This window comes from Cupressus sempervirens, chromosome 8 (genome assembly GCF_028749045.1).
Source record: "Cupressus sempervirens isolate cs-2001-9-10 chromosome 8, ASM2874904v1, whole genome shotgun sequence".
In the NCBI taxonomy this organism is placed as follows: Eukaryota; Viridiplantae; Streptophyta; class Pinopsida; order Cupressales; family Cupressaceae; genus Cupressus; species Cupressus sempervirens.
In genome coordinates, this window is record NC_143125.1 from 162325024 (window position 1) to 162347693 (window position 22670).

Below are 22670 nucleotides of genomic sequence, written 5' to 3' on the forward strand. Positions count from 1 at the left end.
TTGAAACAATTGAAACATACAACTATCAACACAATAAAATAAATATAAATAGCATAGGAAAATCATTACACACATTTATTGAATGATGAATAATAATGAGATATTTGCTACTTTGTGATGGGATTTGGAGGGCATAGTAATTGTGTAACCAACCAGTGGTAACATGTAATTCATTGAACTGTGAACATGTTGAGGTGATTAGGTATGGAGTAAAGTGTTGGACATAGCAAGTCCAATGGGCATGATGACTAGTGAACAAAGGTGTGAATGTTGTCATTAATAAAAGTTGAAAGATAAACGCCATATAAGATCAAACTGTTCAGCACCAAAACAACTTTGGTAAGTAATAGGGGTTGCATAACTTCATGGTTAAATGATGTGCATATCTTATTTAATTTAATTTTTTAAATGAAATTATCTGAGATTTTAATGATAAATAATTATACAAAGTTTACTTATGAGAAGACGAATATTGTGATACAAGTTTACTTATTGGAATATTGTGATAGCTATATCATAGTGCTATTGTCATCAAGATTCAAACCTTGTAAGTTGCAATTGTTGAATGCTTAAATGACATTGGCATCCCCTATTATGATCTTTTCAATTCACAATTCTACGTCAAAAGCATTCACTCCTTAAAAGTAAGAAAAGATAATACATTGGCGAAAATATTTTAGAAAATAAATGGATTACAACTGCAACTTGACTGCTGTAAATATACCAATTTTAACGTATAACAACAAAATAAGTGACTTTCCTCCATTTCACAAGTAAGAAAAAATTTTAAAATTCTTGTCAAATGTGTCCTTCAATTCTCAACCATCAATGTTTGATTCCTTAATCTGCAACATCCTGCAATCTCTAGCGACTCCATTAATTATATTTCACTAGAAATTGATGGTGCGATTAATATTTTTTCTGTAAATAACAATGTAACCTGAGCACTCGGAATGTTGGGACATCGGGATGGAAAAATGGCTTCAATTTGGGGACAGGAGGGCAAGGGGTGGGGGTGTTATAATATACTATACATATAGTATTGAAATGCTAGATATAAAATGATGTACAATATTATAACAACTAATAAATTATAATACTAAGTACTTTATAGAAAAATTGCAACATGAATATCAAGACTACCATAAAGATGATTATAGTGAGTAGTATGATATCAAAACTAGCACAAAATCATGTACAGAAATTCATAAATATGCATATGTAGTAGAGCTTCCATAAGCCATACTGGCAGACCTTACTGAGTTTTTATGACTTGGCCCAAGTCATGGAATATATATATAATTTCAAGGGTCTTTCCATTTTGTCGAGTTGTAGCCGAATCAGGAGTCAGGTCGGCCTTGCCTAGTCCAAGCTGAATCCAAGTCTATCTCTGGAATGTAGAGTGTGTGTGGCACAGTGACTTTTATGATAAGAAATTCATAAATATGCATATGTAGTAGAGTTCCCGTAAGTCGTACAAGCAGACCTTGCTGAGTTTTTATGACTTGGCCCAAGTCATGGAATATATATATATTCAAGGGTTTTTCCATTTTGTCGAGTTGTAGCCGAATCAGGAGTCAGGTCGGCCTTGCCTAGTCCAAGCTGAATCCAAGTCTATCTCTGGTATGTAGAGTGTGTGGGGCAGTGACCTTTATGATAACCAGTAAACCCCCTTCCTATCACATGCACTACAGCTGCAACTTTTGCTTGTAAAAATTCCCGGTGGTGAGATGGTGGTGTGAAGGCAATGATGGGGAGACTTGGGAACACCAAGTCCCCAAGCCAAGTGCGTGAGTTTTTTTACTCTACTATATAAGAATAAGAACATCCAAGTAAATTTTGCAATCAAAACAGCACATAAATATCACTGAAAGGATGGACCCTAAAAGGCCATCATTCAAAAGCCTAGCACAGTGGGCATACATTCCTGTCATAATTGTATGGACAGGGAACTTAAGAGCACAATCATCTTAACAACATTTCTGGGTTCCCAATGCAAAAAGAGAAATTTGAGATATTTAAGAACATTTTGATTATTATATTTCAAACCTTACACCTAAAAATAATAGGAAAGCTACATTTAAATCTTCAAAACGGAAATAATACTTACAGTGTTGAGCACAAATTTATAATATCAGGATTTTCGATGTTATTCTTTGCATCATTTCAACCATATGGGAGTTCAATTTTATGGGAAGAACTCCTTAAGAGCACTTGTCTAGTAATAAAGGTGTTCTCAGAAGCAAAGAACTCCACTCAAACTAGAAAGACTCATCAAGCAGCAAGGTACCAAGTTATTTCATTGATCCATACCACGCTACAATATTGATAAATAAATTCATGTGTGCTGATCACTATAGGAGGGAGGGAAAAGCCTTGAAAAGATCACATGTACATGTCAGCAACAATCCATGGATTTCAACATCTCTATCAGTTGACATATCTACCTCACCCTTGTTCCAAAAGTATAAATATTAATATTCTTAACATATGAAAAGAGGCATGTAACATCAGAATTTGTAAGTTTATCGTCCCTAACTACAGAAATTAACTTTTGATCATAGTGATTGCTCTCCAATTGATGCAAATTTTCCTACTTCAAACCTTGGACGTTCTCCTCCAGGTGTGAAACAAAGTAGATCCATCCAAAATTAATTTATGCTCAGAATTAGGAACTGTCAAATGTTCTGTTCTCAAAGAGGAACAAAGTAGCAAACCAAAAATGGGGTTATATGTAAAAGAGAAGCAACATATCAGTTTAAATTTTCCATTATTGCAGTCAGGTTACAAGAATAAGATCAAATAGCCTCGTAAACGGATGCTAATCCGTACTGGCAGATTTATGACATGAATGCATTTACATCTGAATGTATATCCAAGGATGCGGATAAACCTACTTCAAAAGACAGTAGGAAATTATGTCATCATGATATTCAATTAGATCATCAGGATAGGAGCCGTCGCCTCTAGCATACAGGATTTTGCAAACTTGTCTCAGTCGGGAATAAGTGTGTAATCTGATAGCAATTCGTCACAAACTATATGCTTATGAGCTACTGTAGTGATTCCCTTCAAATAATGGACTTTTGATACCTTATAGCCAAAATTGATGAGCTTGCACTTCCAATTGAGTTACCTATAGAAAATATTCCAATAATATAGCTTCCAAAAATTATCCAAATAGCTTCCTTAATCTGTTTGCTGCAAGATTTGCAACTTTGTTGGTTGGTTCCAGAACAAGTGCATAGTTGAAATCTGTTCACACAAAAACACATGAGAAAAAATTAAAATGGGATTAAACAGATCAGATGTAGCAACACAAAATATTCCTTGCATAAAACCGACCATGCTTTAGTTAACTATTTATTTGTACAAATCTGTCGTTGTTATAAAATAATCACACGGACACAATGAGAAGGGGTGAAACAAAAGCAAGTGACAAGGAGATGAAGAACTGTAACATTCAACTGAAACCAATGTTGTCATCTCATCTATGATTGTAATTTCAACATTTCAATTGTTTTACGTATCCCTGCAAATAAGAACTAAGTTGGTAACAGCAGAACTCTACAAATGATGTTTATTCCTATGGTTTTATAACAAAATGAATTACTTAGTTGCAATTTCTTAATAGGACTTCTGCTCGGCATATCAGGAACATATAAATTAACAAAAATTATCTTAAGAGAAATAGTTAAAACTGTACCTTCAATAGCTTCCTTGTAGTAACCGAGCATTTCCCTCGCAGTTCCTCTTCTTAAATATGCTTTCACATTCTGCAATACAGTGTTACAAATTTACACTGGAAATCAGAAATTTACACAACTGAACCCACCATGGGTGCAAAGACTGGATAAACCAAAAACAATATTTAAAAAAATGAATTCAGAATTTTATGCTGAAGACAACAAAAAACATGAGCGATATAAAAAGCAACTCATGTATTGACTATACAAGCCAAGTGCCAATATTCACAATTGTTGCACAAGAAATTCAAAGTCAGATACGCAAATGTCAGTCTAGTAAATAGTAAAAAATCTAGATCAATAAATTTGAACATATAGATATAAATGAAAAAAAGCATTATACAGAAATTAAACAATGCTAGCAGATGGCAGAAAAACATAATTTACTAATTCCAAACCTGGAAATATACACACGTGCATGCATGTGTGTGTGTGTGTGTGTGAAGAGTTTGTGTATCCTGTGAAGGGTACACATCTCAAAAGTGGAGGTGTATATGATATAGGAGATGTCTTCCTCATCCATGAGACATGTCCAGCATTCAAGGGACACCTGTCTTTCTGAGTGTCCTGCAAAAACCTCATCAGCCATTCATCACAATTCAAAAAAGGATCAAGAAATCAATCAAACTACATTACAGTTTGTGGGCTTCACAAGCAAACAAGGAATTCTCCAGACTCTAAAGAGAGTCTTTCAATGGAAGCACATTTGTTGGGCCCTTAAATGAAGCTATATTACAGTCTGTCCTCTTCACAAGAAAACGAGAATTTGTTCACACTGATAGTCTTTCCATGTAAGTATTACTGTTTCTGGCCCTTAGGTCCCCCAAGTAAACAGAGGTTTCATGGTCCCAGAGAACAGATGCATTGTGTCCAAAAGAAGTGAATATATGCATGTCCAAAGTCAAGCAAGAAATCACTGGCACATCATGAAAGGCAGATAAAAGCCTACATCAATACATTAGGAAGACCACCATCATGATGTAATATGCTGCCCCATTTGCCTTGCATTTTGGGTTGACACCAAAAGCGCAAATAATAAAATTATTTGCAGCAAATTAATAACTCCGAGAAATTGACATAACTCAGAAATGACAAAGCTGAAAATCCCAGATTAATTTCTGGTTTGAATATACAACATTTATACAAAGAAAGAGCCCCCTAGTTCAAATATATCATTACATATTCAATTTCAATATACCCACAAAATGCTACAATGAAATGGGGCTTGACTTGTTCACAAAATATGCAAACTAGCACTGCAGAAATGGATCCCAAGTTCCAAAAAATAAAACCCAGGGTCGCATGGAGAATAGATATAACTGAGAACATTTCAAACACCACCCAAGAAGTTATCGAACCAGATCCAAACCACAACATCCCCCTCTTTCAGCAAACGCTTCCTTCCTTGAACAGTAAGAATAGCTTTAGAAGGTTCAGCCAGCAGAAATCAGGCCAGAAGATATAAAAATAAACTGAAGTCACAAGGTTTGAACTCGAGTTCGTGTTTGGCAACAACAAAATTTCGATTAAGTTTGAAAAGGGGAATGAAATGATGCAATATCCCCTCTTTTAATTAGTCTTAGAGGACAAGTTGTTAGCCTATTTGTGTCCCTCAGAGGATAATTATTGTGGATAAAGGGACTTCTGATTCAGAGGCTCAATTAAGGGAGGGTCTTGACTTCTCCACAACTCAGTATGTTCCAGTTTGGTCTTTGTTTGGCTCAAATTGGACTTTTTTGGAGCTTAGTTTCATGTACTTAATATTTATGATAAGTCTGATGATGATCGAAAGGGACCCTTTCTACTTTTGGAAAGTGCACTTGGTCATGTGCGGAAACAATAGGTGTGACTTCCATTTCAGAAAGACATATTTAAAGGATAGTCATTTTGGAAGTTGTTATTATTTTAGTGGCCAAATTATTATTAAAACATTGAATGGCTTATGATGAAGCTATAATTTCACTTAAGTTGAGGGTTGAGTCATTATTGGAAGGGAACATTAATTCAATTAATTCATGGAAGCTTAAGCCAAGGTATTAATTAAAGTATTGAAGTAAATGAATTATTAAAAGGAACAAAAGTATATAATTATTAAAAGGAAAAAAAGTATATCTGTTTGTCCCAGAAAAGTGTGCAACTTCTCCCACAAAAGTTATAAAAGACGCACATGATTTCTTTTTCATCATTGTGCATTTGTTATTGTATGAATTTGTGATGAATGCTGGAAGGGTTTCAACGTTTGAAGGCTGGAAGAACTGAGAATTCTTCTAAGTATTTTGCACTTTAAATTGGTTGACCTCTGTCAGTGTATTGTGCCAATGTTAATCTCATCAAGAGATTTAAATTGTGTTATAATTGGTGACCAATTTGTGAAGAGGATTGAGAGTTTCAAATCAGATATAATTACAAGGATTGAGGACTGTATTTTGTGCAGATTATAGCCTTTTAGAGGTTTAAATTTGGGGTTTAGAGAGCCACCATTCATCTATAGAGCAGTGGCAGTCATTTTAGAGGTTGTGTCTGATTATTTTGAGGCAGCAATTGACATCTACGAGGCACATTTCTTCTGTTTGGTGCCTTCTTACAGAAGTTGTGAGACTTAGAGACAATCTGTGATCATTACTAGAGGGCTGTGGTGGAATCTGGAATGTTTATACATGCTTGCAATCAGTCCCAGGTTTTGATATTTTGCAATTAAATAAGTTTTTCACAGCATTGTTAATCCTTGTAATTGAATTGCAAATAGAGAATTTGTTCATAGATAAGGTTGCACAATAACTGTTTGATGAAATGTCTTTGCTTTAGTTGTTAATTTCAGTTAATGGTAAATCGTTAGGTTGCATGCCAACTATTTGCTTGCCTAGTGGTTGTAGGTGTACATTATAATGCATGGCAAGTGTTTATGTCAACTACCTCTAATAGTCAATTTCAGTCAGGTATGTTTGTCAAAGGTTTGAAACAATTAGAATATCATTTCTATAACAACCATGCATTGTCAAAAGTACTTAATAAATTAAAGAAGACAATCTGAAAATTCGTAACAGCCCTTTGTAACATTGTATGCTAAATGTTTGATTATATTCCTTGAGCTTCATAGCAGCAAATTGTGGTCAGATTTACAAGGGATATTACAGTGGTGAAGTTCAAATCTGCAGGGGTTCAATTTGACATTAAATTCACCTTGCATAAAATTCATTTTACAAAAAATGCAAGTATAATGTTCACAAAATTATCCGAATATTTGTCTAATAAAGATAATATATCCACAAAGTATGTGTATAAGTTTTTAAAACCAAATACTTACATTTGATTAAAACCATAATTTAGATTTTAAACATTAAAAAAATACAACTTTTTTTTTTAAAAATACTATAACTAAAGGTTATTTATAGAACAGGCAAGAGCCTACAACACAACGCTAAATTGCGAGCCTCTCTTCTTGGAGGTCTTGGGTTTGAGTCTATCTAGCTTAACACATAATAATAATTAATCTCAACAAATAATAATAATTACTTACTAAATAATCCAAGCTTCGGCCCATTAACTATCAAAAAAAAAGTTTATTTATAGAACATATTAATTAACTATTCAGTTTATGGGAAATAAGTCCAACGAAAAGAAAAAGGTCCTAATTTTAAATAGATATTAATTAAATATTAATGTTTATACCAAGTTAGCATAAATAAAATAATAATTAATATTCATTATTGTCAAACTCAATAAATTTATTTCACTCCACATATCAAAACACATGCTTAAATTTTTTTTAAACATAAAAAAATGAAGAAAAAACCCAAAATTCTACTTCTCAACTATTGAGGAAATGGCACTAGAACAAAGGTGGAGTCAAACAAAATTGACAAATCAAACAAAGGGTTGCAAATCACTCAAAATACAAAATGGAGGGCAGCTTGCAGGTCGACACTGCTAGGCGATGAAATGCATTGAACTGCCATCGCCAGTTCATGTGTTGAATTGTCAGATCTTTATCACACATCATGCCTTAACAAACTTGAGAGCAAAAAATAAAACTTTAAAAATCCTACAAAACACTTACAACACCTTTTCTAGTATCTATTTATACACAAATTAATAAATTTTTTGGTGGTGTTAAATGATCACCAAGTTTTGAACTTCATGCTTGAAATTCTGCAAATCTTGTGACATAGGAATAAACTATGGAAATCTTCTTTAATCAGACACAGAATAACCTCTCAAGACATGAAGCTCTAGGAACTAAAGATGAAGATATCGAAACACCATTAAAGCCTAGCTATGATCTCTGTCTGAAATCACCAAGATATCCTCTAGAATGTGTCTTTCAACAACATCGATAATGTTGCCTCTTAGGAATTTACCCTCACAAATCTTGAGCTGCACCAAGTCTAACTCCAGAACCACATAGGGTTTTCCCAAATAGAGAAATATCAGAAATAATAAACTTTACATACCAAACAAGCTCTCCATCTCCCTTTTTATAAATTGTTTAGGAGACTTTCTAGAAACTCCTTTTAATGTCACTTTATTAATCTATTAAGCCTTTTAACTCCAAAAAGTGATTTGAAGTACTTGTAAAACATTCCCAGCACTTAAGTCACTTTTAACCATCTCATCATTTAAAACTTTCCACTCTCTTTTCATGAGCTATAAGACTGAGGTGCCAAATAAATATATGTAATTAAAAAGGCAAACTCAGTCAAAATGATAAAATATAACTCAATATTTTCACCCAATTAGCATTGGCAGTAACGGCAAAATGCATCAGAATCAAAATCCAACTGTGTATGAGTTATACTGATGATGAAAGACAATAAATAGACTCAAATAGGAGACTTATTGAAAATAGCACTTTCTCCAAGAGTCTTAGAGCCCAAACCTATAATATCTGAAAGCGTCCTATGAATCCCCTGAAGTTTAAACCATCTAAAAGCAATGGTAGCATCAAATTACCCCTCGAAGCATGTAGACACAAACCTAGAAAGTCATTGCTAAGGAACCTGAAAATGGAAAGGTTGAAGGCATAATTTTAAGAAGAGTTTATAGCAGAAGGAAGATCGTCAAAGAGAAAAGTCGAAGGCATAGTGTAGGACGAGTTTAAAGCAGAAGTATAAAAAGCTTATGTGCAGATATAAAATTGGAATACATGCAGATATAGAAGAGGAGTATATGCAGATGTAAAAGTTGGAACTATGTAGAAGTAAAAGAGATGTATATGAGATATAAGGGAACATGCTGATGCAAACTGAGAACGAAAGTATATGCAAACCTAAAGGAGAAGAATATAGAGAAGACAAACTGAAAGTGTGAATCAAGAAATGTAGGAATTGATGCAACAACCGCAGGATTCAAGGATCGTCTGAAATAAAAACACCAGTCACACAAAAGAGAACAAGCAAAAATAATATGCTCTATAACAACCCTAGGTTGATTGCACAAATAATGAATTCAAATTGGAATTGGGACCTCAATGTGAGAGGTAGAAACATGAAGATAAGTCTCTGATCCATCATAACACGCAAGACCTCTCATATACGCAAGCTCCTCTATAGTATCATCATCAAAGGGTATGAAATCTATGTGCAATGGGAAGAAGACAATCTGATGTGGGATCCTATGGGAATGGAGACATATAAAGATTGCCACGCATCTCCCAAAGTTGGATCCAAAGTGCACAAGGATCGTCAAGCTCCATTATAGCACACAAAGTGCCATAAATAGGACAAACCACTCCTGCAACATGGTCTGTGAGATTACCCAAAGCTGAATTACCTCCTGAACATGCTAGTTCGGGTATGAGTCCATACAAATACGGCACGATACCTAAACACTTAAGATGCATCAGGATGCCTTGTAGCCAAGACTCATAAGTGTCCTTTGCCAGGCTGATAACACCAAGGATGAAAAGAAAAACCCATGATACCTCCTCAAATGAAATAGTCAGACCCCAAGAATCTAAAAACATATAGAGCACATCAAATATAACCCTCTCCAACAAACAGATCCATTCCAAGTGTAAAAACGTCCAAGTTATTGACCAGATAGTGAAAACACAAATATATGAATAAAATGTACCCGGAGCACAAATTGATTGTAGATCTGTACAGAGGATTATGAGAGCTTTCTAACAATGTGCAGAACTCGGAAAATGGAATTTGGATTTGCAAGATATGAACCCAGAAGTGCAATATCCAATTCTAGCTTTGGAAGCCTGATATAAAAAATTGTAGAAGAATCTGATCAAACCACCACCATCAACAGAGCTGTGCTGGAATTATCTTTCCTACAACATATGATTTGCCCAATTTTGACTTCATATGATGAAGTTATTAACAAAAAACCAACTGCAGCTTGTTACGTCTTGGATAGGTGTTGACCAGCTGCTGACATGGCACTGTTGATTGGGTGCTGATGTGGGTACTGGAACATTCCTCCTTGACTGCAACATGCTTTACTTAGTCAATTGTTGCAGTGGGTCTTGAAGATCATGGTCTTTTCCACCTTACAAATTTAGGTGATTCTCAAGACTTAGCTATGGCTGCCTGGCAATCTTCTGTTAGCACACTTTGGCATCAACGATATGAGAACTTAAATGTGCATTATCTCTCTCAGCTTGCTCAAGAAGAACTTCTCCTTGGTTTGGCAGAGATTTAGACTCAGCAGCTTGGAGTTAATGATGCATGTCAGACTAGGAAGCAACATTGCACACCTTTCACCAATTGCAATCCATGGCAAGCTTCTAAGGTACTTCATCGTGTTCATGACGACATCTACGATCCTATGGCCACTCCTATTCTTGGGTCTAGGTATTTTCCATGGTTACCAGGAGACCCGTCTCCCCCCTAAAAGTGGCGTCTCGGAGACCGAGACGCGTCTCGGAGACTTTTCGCGTCTCCGGAGACCTCAAAAAAGGTTGGAGACTTCATGACGAAGTCTCCTGAAGTCTCCCCGTCTCCTAATCCAAAAAGTGAAGTCTCCCCGAAGTCTCCTGATAAAATATAGATGTAAAATATAATATTAAATAATTTTATATATTTTAGCCCTCATTTAAATGTTTTTAGTGCAAAAATCTAAGGTACTATATGAATTCCGTAACAACTGCTTGGTGATGTACGTGACCTACAAGAACACGATACAAGTCTAAGACAACATATTGGAAGCTGTACAGGATTGCAGTAAAGATCCCAAATCACATAAATTTATGCGGCTGAGGAATTAGGGTGCAAAAACTGTTGTTAGTGCATTAGAAGATAGTATTACGTATGTTACAGAAATCTGATATGCAAATGCTTGATAATAGTATTATTCCTCATGAAAACCAAGCATCTATTTGCTGATAAAGACTGAGCGATAACAGTGATAGACTAGAGGTTTTATGTATGTTAACATGAATGTATTTGGTCCCATATTTCTGTTTTTTCAAGAGGATATCATGTTTCAGTTTGATGTATAAGTCGTATTTGTTATTCGTACCTGTTTATCTGCTGTTGGCAATATCCTAGTACCAATATAGGAATCTTTGTTAGTTGAATCTGTGTAACTGGAAAAAAAACACTATTACAAAATGATTTACTCCCTTTTAAACTAAGCAATCCTAACTCTTAGTTAGAAAATAGAAATCCTAAGTGTGTCTCTATGCATGCATTGATGTTGAATAATTCAATAATTTTCACAAATTTTTTGTAGCAATGCCAATTTTTCAGGTTTTAAAATCTATTTCAGTAATGTACTTCTGTATCTGACCACTTATTATTATTATAATCTTTGACAGTTTGACTCTATGAATCTATTTTAATTTTTAATGTGACAACACTAGTATTATTAATTTATTATTTACTTTAGTCTTTTAGTCTTACGGTATTACTATTTTGAAATTTTGAAATGTTGTATTTACTTTTAGTATTAGACTCTTTAAGTTTTAACTATTAAAAATTTATTTATAAAATAAAATAAAATAAAAATTTGCCGTCTCCAAGTACCCCCGTCTCTTATTTGAAAAATTGCCGTACCGGTACCAGTACCAGTATCGGAGACCTCAAAGTCTCCCCGTCTCCCGGTGACCTTGGTATTTTCTGTTGTTTGCTGATGATTTCAGTAGAAAAATGTGGGTATATTTTCTTAAAAAGAAATCAGAAGCATTTACTGTATTTCAGAAATTTAAACCTTTAACTGAAAAATAGCATGGGAAATCTATTACTACCCTTAGATCAGACAATCAGAGGGAATTTTGTTCTAATGATTTCTCTAGCTTCTTGGATACTCATGGCATCAAACACTAGTTAACTACACACCACAACAAAACAATGTAGTTGAACGTCGAAACAAAAGAATCACCAAGATGGCTCGTTCCATGCTCGAACACAGACATGTTCCGAAAAAGTTCTGGGCAGAAGTAGTTAACACTACGTGTACTACGTTCCAAGGATGGAACTAAATCTATTCTCAGTCAGTCAATTGCTGCAACACTCTCCACAATTGGATGTCACCTTCAGTTCACGTCAATGCACTATCTCTCTCAGCTTGCTCAGGAAGAACTTGTCCTTGTATTGCCAAAGATTTAGACTCAACAGCTTGGAAATTGTGATGCATGCTAGGCTGAAAAGCAACATTGTACACCTTTCACCAGTGGCAATTCATGGCGAACTTATCAGGTACTTCAGCTTGTTCATGCCTATATTTATGGCCTTATGCCCACTCCTTCTGTTCTTGGGTCCAAGTATTTTCTATTGTTTGTTGATGATTTTAGTAGAAAAAAGTGGGTATATTTTCTTAAAAAGAAATCAGAAGCATTTATTGTATTTTAGAAGTTTAAACCTTTTGTTGAAAAAGAGTCTGGGAAATCTATTATTACTCTTAGATTAGACAATAGGAGGGAATGTTGTTCTAATGAGTTCTCTAGCTTCTTGGATGCTCATGGCATCAAATGCCATTTAACTACACCCCACACACCACAACAAAATAGTGTACTTTTATGTCGACATAGAACAATCACCGAGATGGCTCGCTCCATGCTCAAACATAGGCATGTTACGAAGAAGTTTTGGGCAAAAGCAGTTAACACTATCATTTATCTTTTGAACCAATCACCCATAGTGGTGGTCAAAGGTAAGACTCTGAAAGAGGCCTGGTCAGGTCGCAAGCCCAGAATCAGTCACCTAGAAGTTTTTGGCTCCCTTGCTTTTGTTTGGATCCCTGATGCATCACGCACCAAGTTGGATGAAAAGCATTAGAAACTCATGCTTGTTAGATACAGTAGTCTTCACAAAGCCTCCTGCTTGAGCGACACTGAGATATCTGGTCTCCTGTAGAGTCCTGATGTAGTTTTTGATGAGTAGTAGGGACCATTCATGCATGTTTCTCTTGTTCTCGATCCAGCAAACCAACCTATGAAGGCTCATGGTTTAGTAGTTGGGCTTCCATTAGGTCCACCTCATGGGATGGCTCCAGTAGCTCCTACAACTCCAGTTATTCTAGTGATCCCTATATAGACACCTCCAGCTTCTCCTGTAGGATCAAATAGATTTTTTGATGCTCATCTAAGTTTGATCAAGATTCTTCAGATGAGTAACCTGATCATAGAGCGTCTCTTGATACTAATAATGGTCATTCCCCTCTCCGGCTGAAGTGGTGGGCTAAGACACTTGCTAATCTTCGAGATGATGAGCTCATTGATGGGAGAACTACTTGGAAAAAGATAAAACCTATAGAGTCTGTTGACTTTGCTCTCATGGCCAACATTCACAGTGTGTTTGAGCCTCAAACATATTCTAAGGCTAAAGGAATTCCAAAGTGGGAACAATCCATGATACTTGAACACTAGAACCTACTAAAGAATAACACCTAGGTCCGTTTTTTATCTTCCATGAGCAAAGAAACCCATTGGCTGCAAAAAGGTTTACAAAATCAAATACAAATTTGATGGTACTTTGGATAAGTACAAAGCTCATTTAGTTGCAAAGGGCATTTCTGAACGTCAGGGTATTAATTATGAGGAGACCTTTGCCCCTACTACAAAGATGAGCACAATCAGATTAGTCCTAACCATGGTAGCACAGTTTGGCTAGAAGGTCCATCAGATGAACATTAAGAGTGCTTTTTGAATGGTGATCTCCACGAAGAGGTCTACATCACGCAACCTCCTAGTTTCAAAGTTATCAGTAAAGAGCATCAGGTTCTCAGATTAGTGAAAGCTCTCTATGGCATGAAGCAAGCCCCTAGGGCATGGTACATGAAAATTGATAAGCATCTCAATGATCAAGGCGTCTGGACAATTTCTTAAGACCCAAATTTGTACATCAAAACTATTGACCGTGACATCATCCTTCTGGTTATTTATGTGGATGATTTGATCATCACTGGCAATTCAACATCTTTGATTTAGGAAATCAAACAGTGTTTGTGCCAGTCTTTTGATATGACTGACCTTGGGCTCATGCATTGCCTAGTTGTTGAGGTTTGGCAACAATCTTCTGGTATATTCATCTCTTAGTCCAAATATCTCAGTGTTCTGTTAGACAAATTTTGTATGCAAGATTGCAAGCCTACATCTACACCCATGAAGAAAGGTATCAAGTTATCAGCCTGGTCTGATTCTCCTCCCGTTGATGATAATACATACAAGCAACTAGTAAGCAGCCTCATCTAGCTCTCTGCTACTAGGCTTGATATCAGCTTTGCAGTCAATTACATCTCACGTTTTATGACATCTCCTAAGGCTGATCATTGCATGGCAACAAAGCGTGTGCTTCGTTGTGTGAAGGGCACCACATATTTTGGACTTCTTTACTCTCGAAGTTCTAATCCTAGACTCAGTGAGTTCACAAATTCAAATTGGGCAGGCTTTGTTGACAATAAAAAGTCAACTTCTGGATGTGTTCAATTTGGGATCCGATGTCATCACATGGACCAGTAAGAAGCAATAGGCAGTTTCTCTCTCCAAAGGCCAAATACAGAAGGGCAATCAAGGGAGGTTGTAAAGTTGTTTGGCTTCATCAGATGCTTGGGGATATGCAGATGTCACTAGTAGGACCAACCAATTTGTTTGTTGATAACGAAGGCGTTATCAAATTAGCATGGAATTCAGTCTTCCATGAATGAACCAAGCATGTGGATGTTCATTGTCGCTACATAAGACAACTTGTTGAAGACAAGACAATAGACTTGTTGTATGTTCCTACCACGGATCAAACTGCAAACATTCTCACCAAGCCTCTTGGTCCTGATAAGAAAGATTATTTATTACAATAATAGATAAGTATCTATTATTAGTTAATGGTTATCTATTTGTAATCTATTGTAAATATTAGAATGTTTCTAATATTAGTTAGTCTATAGTTATCTATTAGCTTTTTTTGGCTTTCTTTTAGCTAGAATTGAATGTCTCTATTTTTTACAATCATTTCCTAAGGAAACATCGTTTCATTCTTTTGTATATATAAATCTCTCGGTCTCTATTAATAACTAGCAAGTATTTTACCAATTACTTTGTAATATTCTTCAAATTAGTATACTAAATCATGGTAGAGAAATTGAAGAAAATGACCAATCTACTTATTGCCTTTGCATTAAGTCCCAAATTCTATAGTTCTCATATCTTTGTATTGATAGAAGCACAGAGCACAAGCACATGTATACCTAAGACCGATTTGAGTACAAGCACAGGTATTGATAGAACAACAAAGTATGTGGTGTGCAAACTTGTTTTTGGGGGGTTTGTTTATAAGTGTATGTGTCTACAAATTTTGAAAATAAATATACAAAATTGTAAATCTAAATCATTTGACAATATGATACCCATCAAGGCCAAATGCCAAAGATAAATATTAAATGTCAATTGATAGTTTGAAATTTCAATCTATCATGTATTAATATAAATAAAAGTACCATTCAAATGAAAATCATTATAATTGGAAAATTGACGATCAAAAATAGTAATTGTCTTCTATCTTCAATGCAATTCATCAATCATCAAAAGGATTATCAAACACAAGAAAAAAAATCATCCATTTTAAGATCAAAGATCATTTGAACCCAAAGTAGTGTCACTCGCTTTAGATGCACCACGTGCAAGTATTTCATTGTCATCATCATCACCCATAATGATTCTAGCAGCAAGATCTTCACTAGTTGCATCCAAGTTGGTACTCTCATGGGTTACATCCCAAAGCTTTTTTGGCCCATCCTTGCACTGGGGATACTTCAAGGGATAGAAAATGAAAATTAGAATGAATATAAACCAAATCTACTCTTTCTGCAACTGACCAGTTATGCTTCACTGAGTGGATAATGGTGTGTTTCCTTTGATTTTGTTCAATGACAAAAGAAATTACAACCTTTTGAAATTGCAAACAAAACCAACAAAGTTAAATAAACTTGAGAATGTTGAGCATTAAATTATACAATATAAATGGTTAATAAAACCTTGCTTGTGAGAGGATCTTGATTGCAAGAGGTTGATAGAACATATAATCTTGTCCATAGTTCAAATTGGTAGATATCTCTGCTTCTCGCAAGAAGTTTCTCAAAACGAAAAATAACATAGCTTTCTCACTGAGAATTCCTACCGAGAAGTCTTGAACTTCTCGGCAAGAAGTTGGCCACTTATCACAATAACTAGCAGACTTCTCCCAGGCGGCAGTTGCAAAACTATGATGCCTAATGAATTGCTTATTTTGTTTTCATTTTGCATTTTTGAGCGTTTGGAGAAGAGGGGCAGGGTTTTGGAGGAGAGAAATAGTGTTAGGAAGCCTTGCAAATCAACTGCAAGTGGATTCGGCAGATTTGAAGCTCTTTTGCAGCAAATCCAAATACACAAGTAAGTTTTCTAAATTCTTTTTCTTTTTCGTTAAAAACCATTTTGTATTGCCTTAGTTGCATCTAACTTTATTGAAACTCTAGATTACCATGTGCAATGTTCTCTAACACATTTTAGAGTGTAGTGAATAAGATCTAACACCATGTTTTTGCAATTTTTCAATAACAAATCATAGTTTTCTCAATAATTTCATAGCCTGACACATTTTTTTGTTTTGTCTTTTAAGTTTCAGCTTGTGTTTAGACTTATTTAAACTCTTAATCTAATTTAGGTTGTTCCCAAATATGTTCATTAAATTTCTAAATCTGTGGCTTCAATTTGTATTTTGTATGTGTAGGTTGATTTTACATTAAATGGCAAATATAGATTCCTCTACAACTGGATCAGCAGCAGCATCTAACAGTGGCCCTATAGATGCATGTCCATCTAGATTTGTAGGCATGCCCCCTAAAGGAGCTAGAGGCGGGGCATGGAAATATGCCTTTGAAGGAACTAAGTATAATATCATGATATGTATAAAATGCAAAAAACAAATTCGTAGAGGCATAACTCATTTGAAGAACTACCTTGCAGTATTAAAAAGCATGGTTACCAGGAGACCCGTCTCCCCCCTAAAAGTGGCGTCTCGGAGACCGAGACGCGTCTCGGAGACTTTTCGCGTCTCCGGAGACCTCAAAAAAGGTTGGAGACTTCATGACGAAGTCTCCTGAAGTCTCCCCGTCTCCTAATCCAAAAAGTGAAGTCTCCCCGAAGTCTCCTGATAAAATATAGATGTAAAATATAATATTAAATAATTTTATATATTTTAGCCCTCATTTAAATGTTTTTAGTGCAAAAATCTAAGGTACTATATGAATTCCGTAACAACTGCTTGGTGATGTACGTGACCTACAAGAACACGATACAAGTCTAAGACAACATATTGGAAGCTGTACAGGATTGCAGTAAAGATCCCAAATCACATAAATTTATGCGGCTGAGGAATTAGGGTGCAAAAACTGTTGTTAGTGCATTAGAAGATAGTATTACGTATGTTACAGAAATCTGATATGCAAATGCTTGATAATAGTATTATTCCTCATGAAAACCAAGCATCTATTTGCTGATAAAGACTGAGCGATAACAGTGATAGACTAGAGGTTTTATGTATGTTAACATGAATGTATTTGGTCCCATATTTCTGTTTTTTCAAGAGGATATCATGTTTCAGTTTGATGTATAAGTCGTATTTGTTATTCGTACCTGTTTATCTGCTGTTGGCAATATCCTAGTACCAATATAGGAATCTTTGTTAGTTGAATCTGTGTAACTGGAAAAAAAACACTATTACAAAATGATTTACTCCCTTTTAAACTAAGCAATCCTAACTCTTAGTTAGAAAATAGAAATCCTAAGTGTGTCTCTATGCATACATTGATGTTGAATAATTCAATAATTTTCACAAATTTTTTGTAGCAATGCCAATTTTTCAGGTTTTAAAATCTATTTCAGTAATGTACTTCTGTATCTGACCACTTATTATTATTATAATCTTTGACAGTTTGACTCTATGAATCTATTTTAATTTTTAATGTGACAACACTAGTATTATTAATTTATTATTTACTTTAGTCTTTTAGTCTTACGGTATTACTATTTTGAAATTTTGAAATGTTGTATTTACTTTTAGTATTAGACTCTTTAAGTTTTAACTATTAAAAATTTATTTATAAAATAAAATAAAATAAAAATTTGCCGTCTCCAAGTACCCCCGTCTCTTATTTGAAAAATTGCCGTACCGGTACCAGTACCAGTATCGGAGACCTCAAAGTCTCCCCGTCTCCCGGTGACCTTGTTAAAAAGCATAACACAAGGGTTTGTGATGCGACCATAGAGGAAATAAAAATAGAGATGAGTGCCTTGCTCAATGCCCAAGAAGACAAAAAAGTTGAAAAGGGAAAGGGCAATATTGACCATGAGAGCAACCATTTTTTAATCCCAAGGAATGTCTCCTTTTGAAGAATCATTTATTATTTTCTAATCACCATTATTAGTTTGGATTGTGCTAAAACAATTATCATAATGAAATGATGTGGGTTGTAATCACATATCCCAGCCACCCTTGATGAAGAAGAAGCAACAGTTGAGGGCATAGTGAGCTCTCTTCATAGCCCATGGATCCGCACACCTACCATTCACTCAGCTTCCACTTCTGCTAGTTCTAGTAGACCACTGAAATCTTCTCTTGATGGTTTTTTTGTGCATAGAAACACACCCAGAGCAAACCTATCACTAGAGGGCATTAGATGAAACAATGGTGTGCATCGGCAAGTTGACATTCAATGTGTCAATTTTTAATTTTTTTAAATCCCCTTTAATGTTGCAGCAAGTCCCTATTTTCTGAATTTTGTGACTGGTTGTATGGTGCCAGGAAGGTGCTACACGGCACTTGGTCCTAGAGACTTAAGACAATTTTCTATTTTTAGTTTTCTTCAGAGTTTAGTCTTTGACTATGACTGCCAGCCATTACAATTTTGCATGAGGATGCAATTTTGTTACATATTACATTTATATAGATCTAGATCAGGTTGTTTGGTTTGTTTACTCATTTATTAACTTAGTAGATGCATCTCCTTATTGAATTTGCAAAAAAAAAGCATTTCTAATTAAATTTAAGTCATTTTTTTAATTCTCAATATTTTACAGAGAACTTACCAATTTATCTTCAATATTTGCCAGAAAAAAAAAATTTGCCTCTCCAAATAAGTGGCCAGAACAAGACTTTGAACTATGATCATCACCATGGAGATAGTACCACATAAAAGCATCCATTGTAAATTGGTTGTTATTGACACAAGGGGTACGACTTCTTCCTAGAAAAAACAAGCTGCATTCTCTCCTAACATTTTGCTCCACTTTTGAAACTTCACAAAGTATTAAATGCTCGCTTGTACCTAGAAGCAACTTCAAAATCTTTATATGGTGGTAATCTTTGTAGTGTAGAAAGTACATTATTGTTACACTACCTCGGAGATAATGAATACCCAAAAGGTGCAATGGCATTGTAATCTTTTTCCAATAATGAACAATGATTGATTCAACCTTTTTGAAAAAAGGTTTCTTTGGAGTCGTTCTCTCTTTTTTTGTACTACCACTTTTATTTTCTCTATCATTGTGTATGTGCCATCATAGACATCCCCCAAACATGGTGCATCTGTATCAGAAAAACAAACCATACTCATCATAGGCTCCATGAAATCCACTACATACTCCACAAGAGCTAACCAAGTGTTATCCAAGATCTCAATCACTTGAACTTTTGGACCCTCTTTGAATTTGAATGCTTCCATACACCCCATTGGTTGCTAATAACCATTTGACCCAATGCCTTCTCCCACCTTCAAAAATCGTCTCAAAGCAATTATATGAGATGCAAATTAGGTCTCAACAACCTAGGTTAATGTTATTAATAAGTTAATAACACATCAAAAATGTTATAGATTTATATACATATTGAGCATGTCAAGTAAAATTAAATAAATTAATTAAATTTACCTTCAATAATTCCAATCTTGAGAAAATTCTAAAAATTTCTTGCAGCATTTGGTGGTTCATCACAAACATCTAGATAACCTCACCCTCTAGGTAGACTCCTTTCTCCCATTCTGTTTGAGAGTCAATTGTTTGCATCACCAAGTTGAGAGAATATATGACACATAATATGCAAAAAAAATGTGCTTATATCTTTGTTCAACCAAAGCACCTACAACCCTACAATTTTCGCATTTGTTCATAATGTTTTGGACCACATTCTCATGACCCATCATCTCTATGGTTTCAAAGAGGATTCTATAACTGAGCTTCGTGTCTTTGACTTGTTCCTCACAACCAACCAACCTCAAAAATATTGCCCCTTTGAGAGATAGTAATAGCATTCATCAATTGACAGCTTTTGCAATCTTCCCATCCATCAAAAAGAACAAAAGGTCCAAATTCAACCCAAGATCACTAATCAGTTTCAATGTAACCTCAACATTATTATATTCTCCTCATAATAAGGTGGTAACATTTTCATACCCAATACTTGTGATACTAGGAGATGCACTATTGAATGCTGACACCATTTCCTACCAATATGGTGAGCTCAACAAGTTCAATGTAAGACCATTGCCATAGATGCAACATGCAGGTTTTTGATCAGAAATGTCTTCATTCCATTTAAAGGCCTTCTCCAAGGGACCTCTTTTGTGAGTAGGAATTTCCACTCCATCTTCGACTTACACAAAGGGTATATGCAAGAATAGATGTTGGGAGGTTACTACCATATCAGTAGATAAATTCATTATTATTTCTTTACAGAAGGATAAGCTCTTTGTTTTCCTTTTCAATCATTTTATCAGCAATTTCTTGTTACCTTATGAATGTCATTATTTCTAAGGTACATAACCCCTTACTAGTTGAACCGGCACACATTACAATTCTTTTCCAAGACCCAAAAAGTGAAATTTCACTCAATAATATGAGTTATTAAATTGTACATTAAACAATTACACAAAAAATTTATCCCCATCCTCAGGACATTGTTAAACCCTTGTACTGTGTCTCCATAAAGGAGATCCTTTTATCGATTTCTAATCTTAGGTTTCCTTCCCGCCCCTCTAAACACTTATTGCTGGTTGTTCTTGCAATCTGAATTTTTGCTTTTATAAGAAATTACACAATTTTAAATTAGAAAAAGACTAATAAATACAAGCGTACAAGTGAAAAATGGAAGATACAAACACATTATAACAAAGACTTAACCTTTTTTTTCTAAAAGGAATTAGAAAATAAACTTGAAAAAAATCATGACAAACATAAAATTTATCAAAATCTTAATATAAGGTTAATTGTTTATTGTAGATACTTAAATCTCCTTTGTGAAACCTATTTGGTACTACACAAACAATTCTCTTTGAAAAAAACCACCTACCCTTTGAAATGCCAAAATGGAGACAAAATGAGTTGAAAGCAAGAGAAGACAAAAATGCTATGTTTTTAGATTGAAAAGCCTCATAAAGGGTTGTATTAGGGATTCAAAGCAAAAATAATAATTTAATGTGATTTTGGGCACTTTAAAGAGGACCCCATGCAAGTGCACTCTATGTGCTCAGGTGCACACCAAGAACTATGGGTGCGCTCTAAGTGTGCACTCACAATGCTCCATGTGCATTTGAGTACACCAATGTGTGCACATGCACACTAGTCAGAACTACTCTTGGAGAAAGGAATCAAATATACTCATTTAAATTGAAACAAGCATGATCTGTTTTATTGACATGGATAGGACTCGTTTGGGTGAGGTATATGATGGGAATGGCTCAATGAATGAGAAGAAATGAAAGACATCATAAATGCAAAAAAAAAAAAAGTTCCCAAAGAAAAATCCTTTTGAAGAACTACATCAATCATGGTAGAGAGTGGAAAGAAAAAGACCAATCTGTTGCATCTTCTTGCCTTTGCATTGAGTCACAAATATTAGAGTTCGAAGCTCCTTGTTGTTGACACAAGACTTGCTCCATATAGAGATCTTGAAGTTGCTCAAATGTACAATGCAGCACTCCCTAGACTAATTATTCTTGACATGCAAGAATAAATGATTGTGGTCTTGATGCTCTTTAGTGAGTTAGTTTTGAAGTCCTACATTAATTATGGATCAGACTACGAAGCTGGATACCTGGCTGATATCCTATAACATCATTTTGCTATGGACGAATTCATGGCAGAAACCCATAGAGATTTTCTAGACTTAGGCATGTAAGAGATGATAATAACTAAACCTAGCTGACACTGCCGCAGCTAAAATGGAAGCATTTGAAAGAGTCATTAACAGTGAGGATGTTAAATCTAAAGGTAGCACATTAATACCCTTTGCAAATGTTACAAGAGTGAATGAAATTTAGTGATCAAATGTACTGCAAGCATTATATGGAAGTGTGATTTAAATACAATCAACAATAAGGAACTGAAGTGCACTTATGACACAATATATTTATGTCTTGATTTGATTTTGAATGGTGATGGACTGCTAACCATAAGGTTGCCAGCAATTTTAGCAGTCATCCGCTGTCATATCACCTTTCTCTTTTCCTATA

General features: G+C 35.0%; 1 protein-coding gene across 3 annotated transcripts in view; it reads right to left on the bottom strand.

Annotated features, from left to right (window-relative positions):
• Positions 1–2454: 2454 nt before the first annotated feature.
• Positions 2455–22670, bottom strand: part of TOC64-III (translocon at the outer membrane of chloroplasts 64-III) — a 165902-nt gene continuing 145686 nt past the window's right edge. For all 3 annotated transcript variants that reach the window (XM_089797109.1, XM_089797111.1, XM_089797110.1), the window contains 2 exons: positions 3707–3776; positions 2455–3255 (listed from right to left, as the gene is read on the bottom strand). In XM_089797109.1, the coding sequence (XP_089653235.1) occupies positions 3173–3255; positions 3707–3776 (153 nt within the window). In that variant the 3' untranslated portion in view covers positions 2455–3172. The remainder of the gene's footprint in view (positions 3256–3706; positions 3777–22670) is intronic.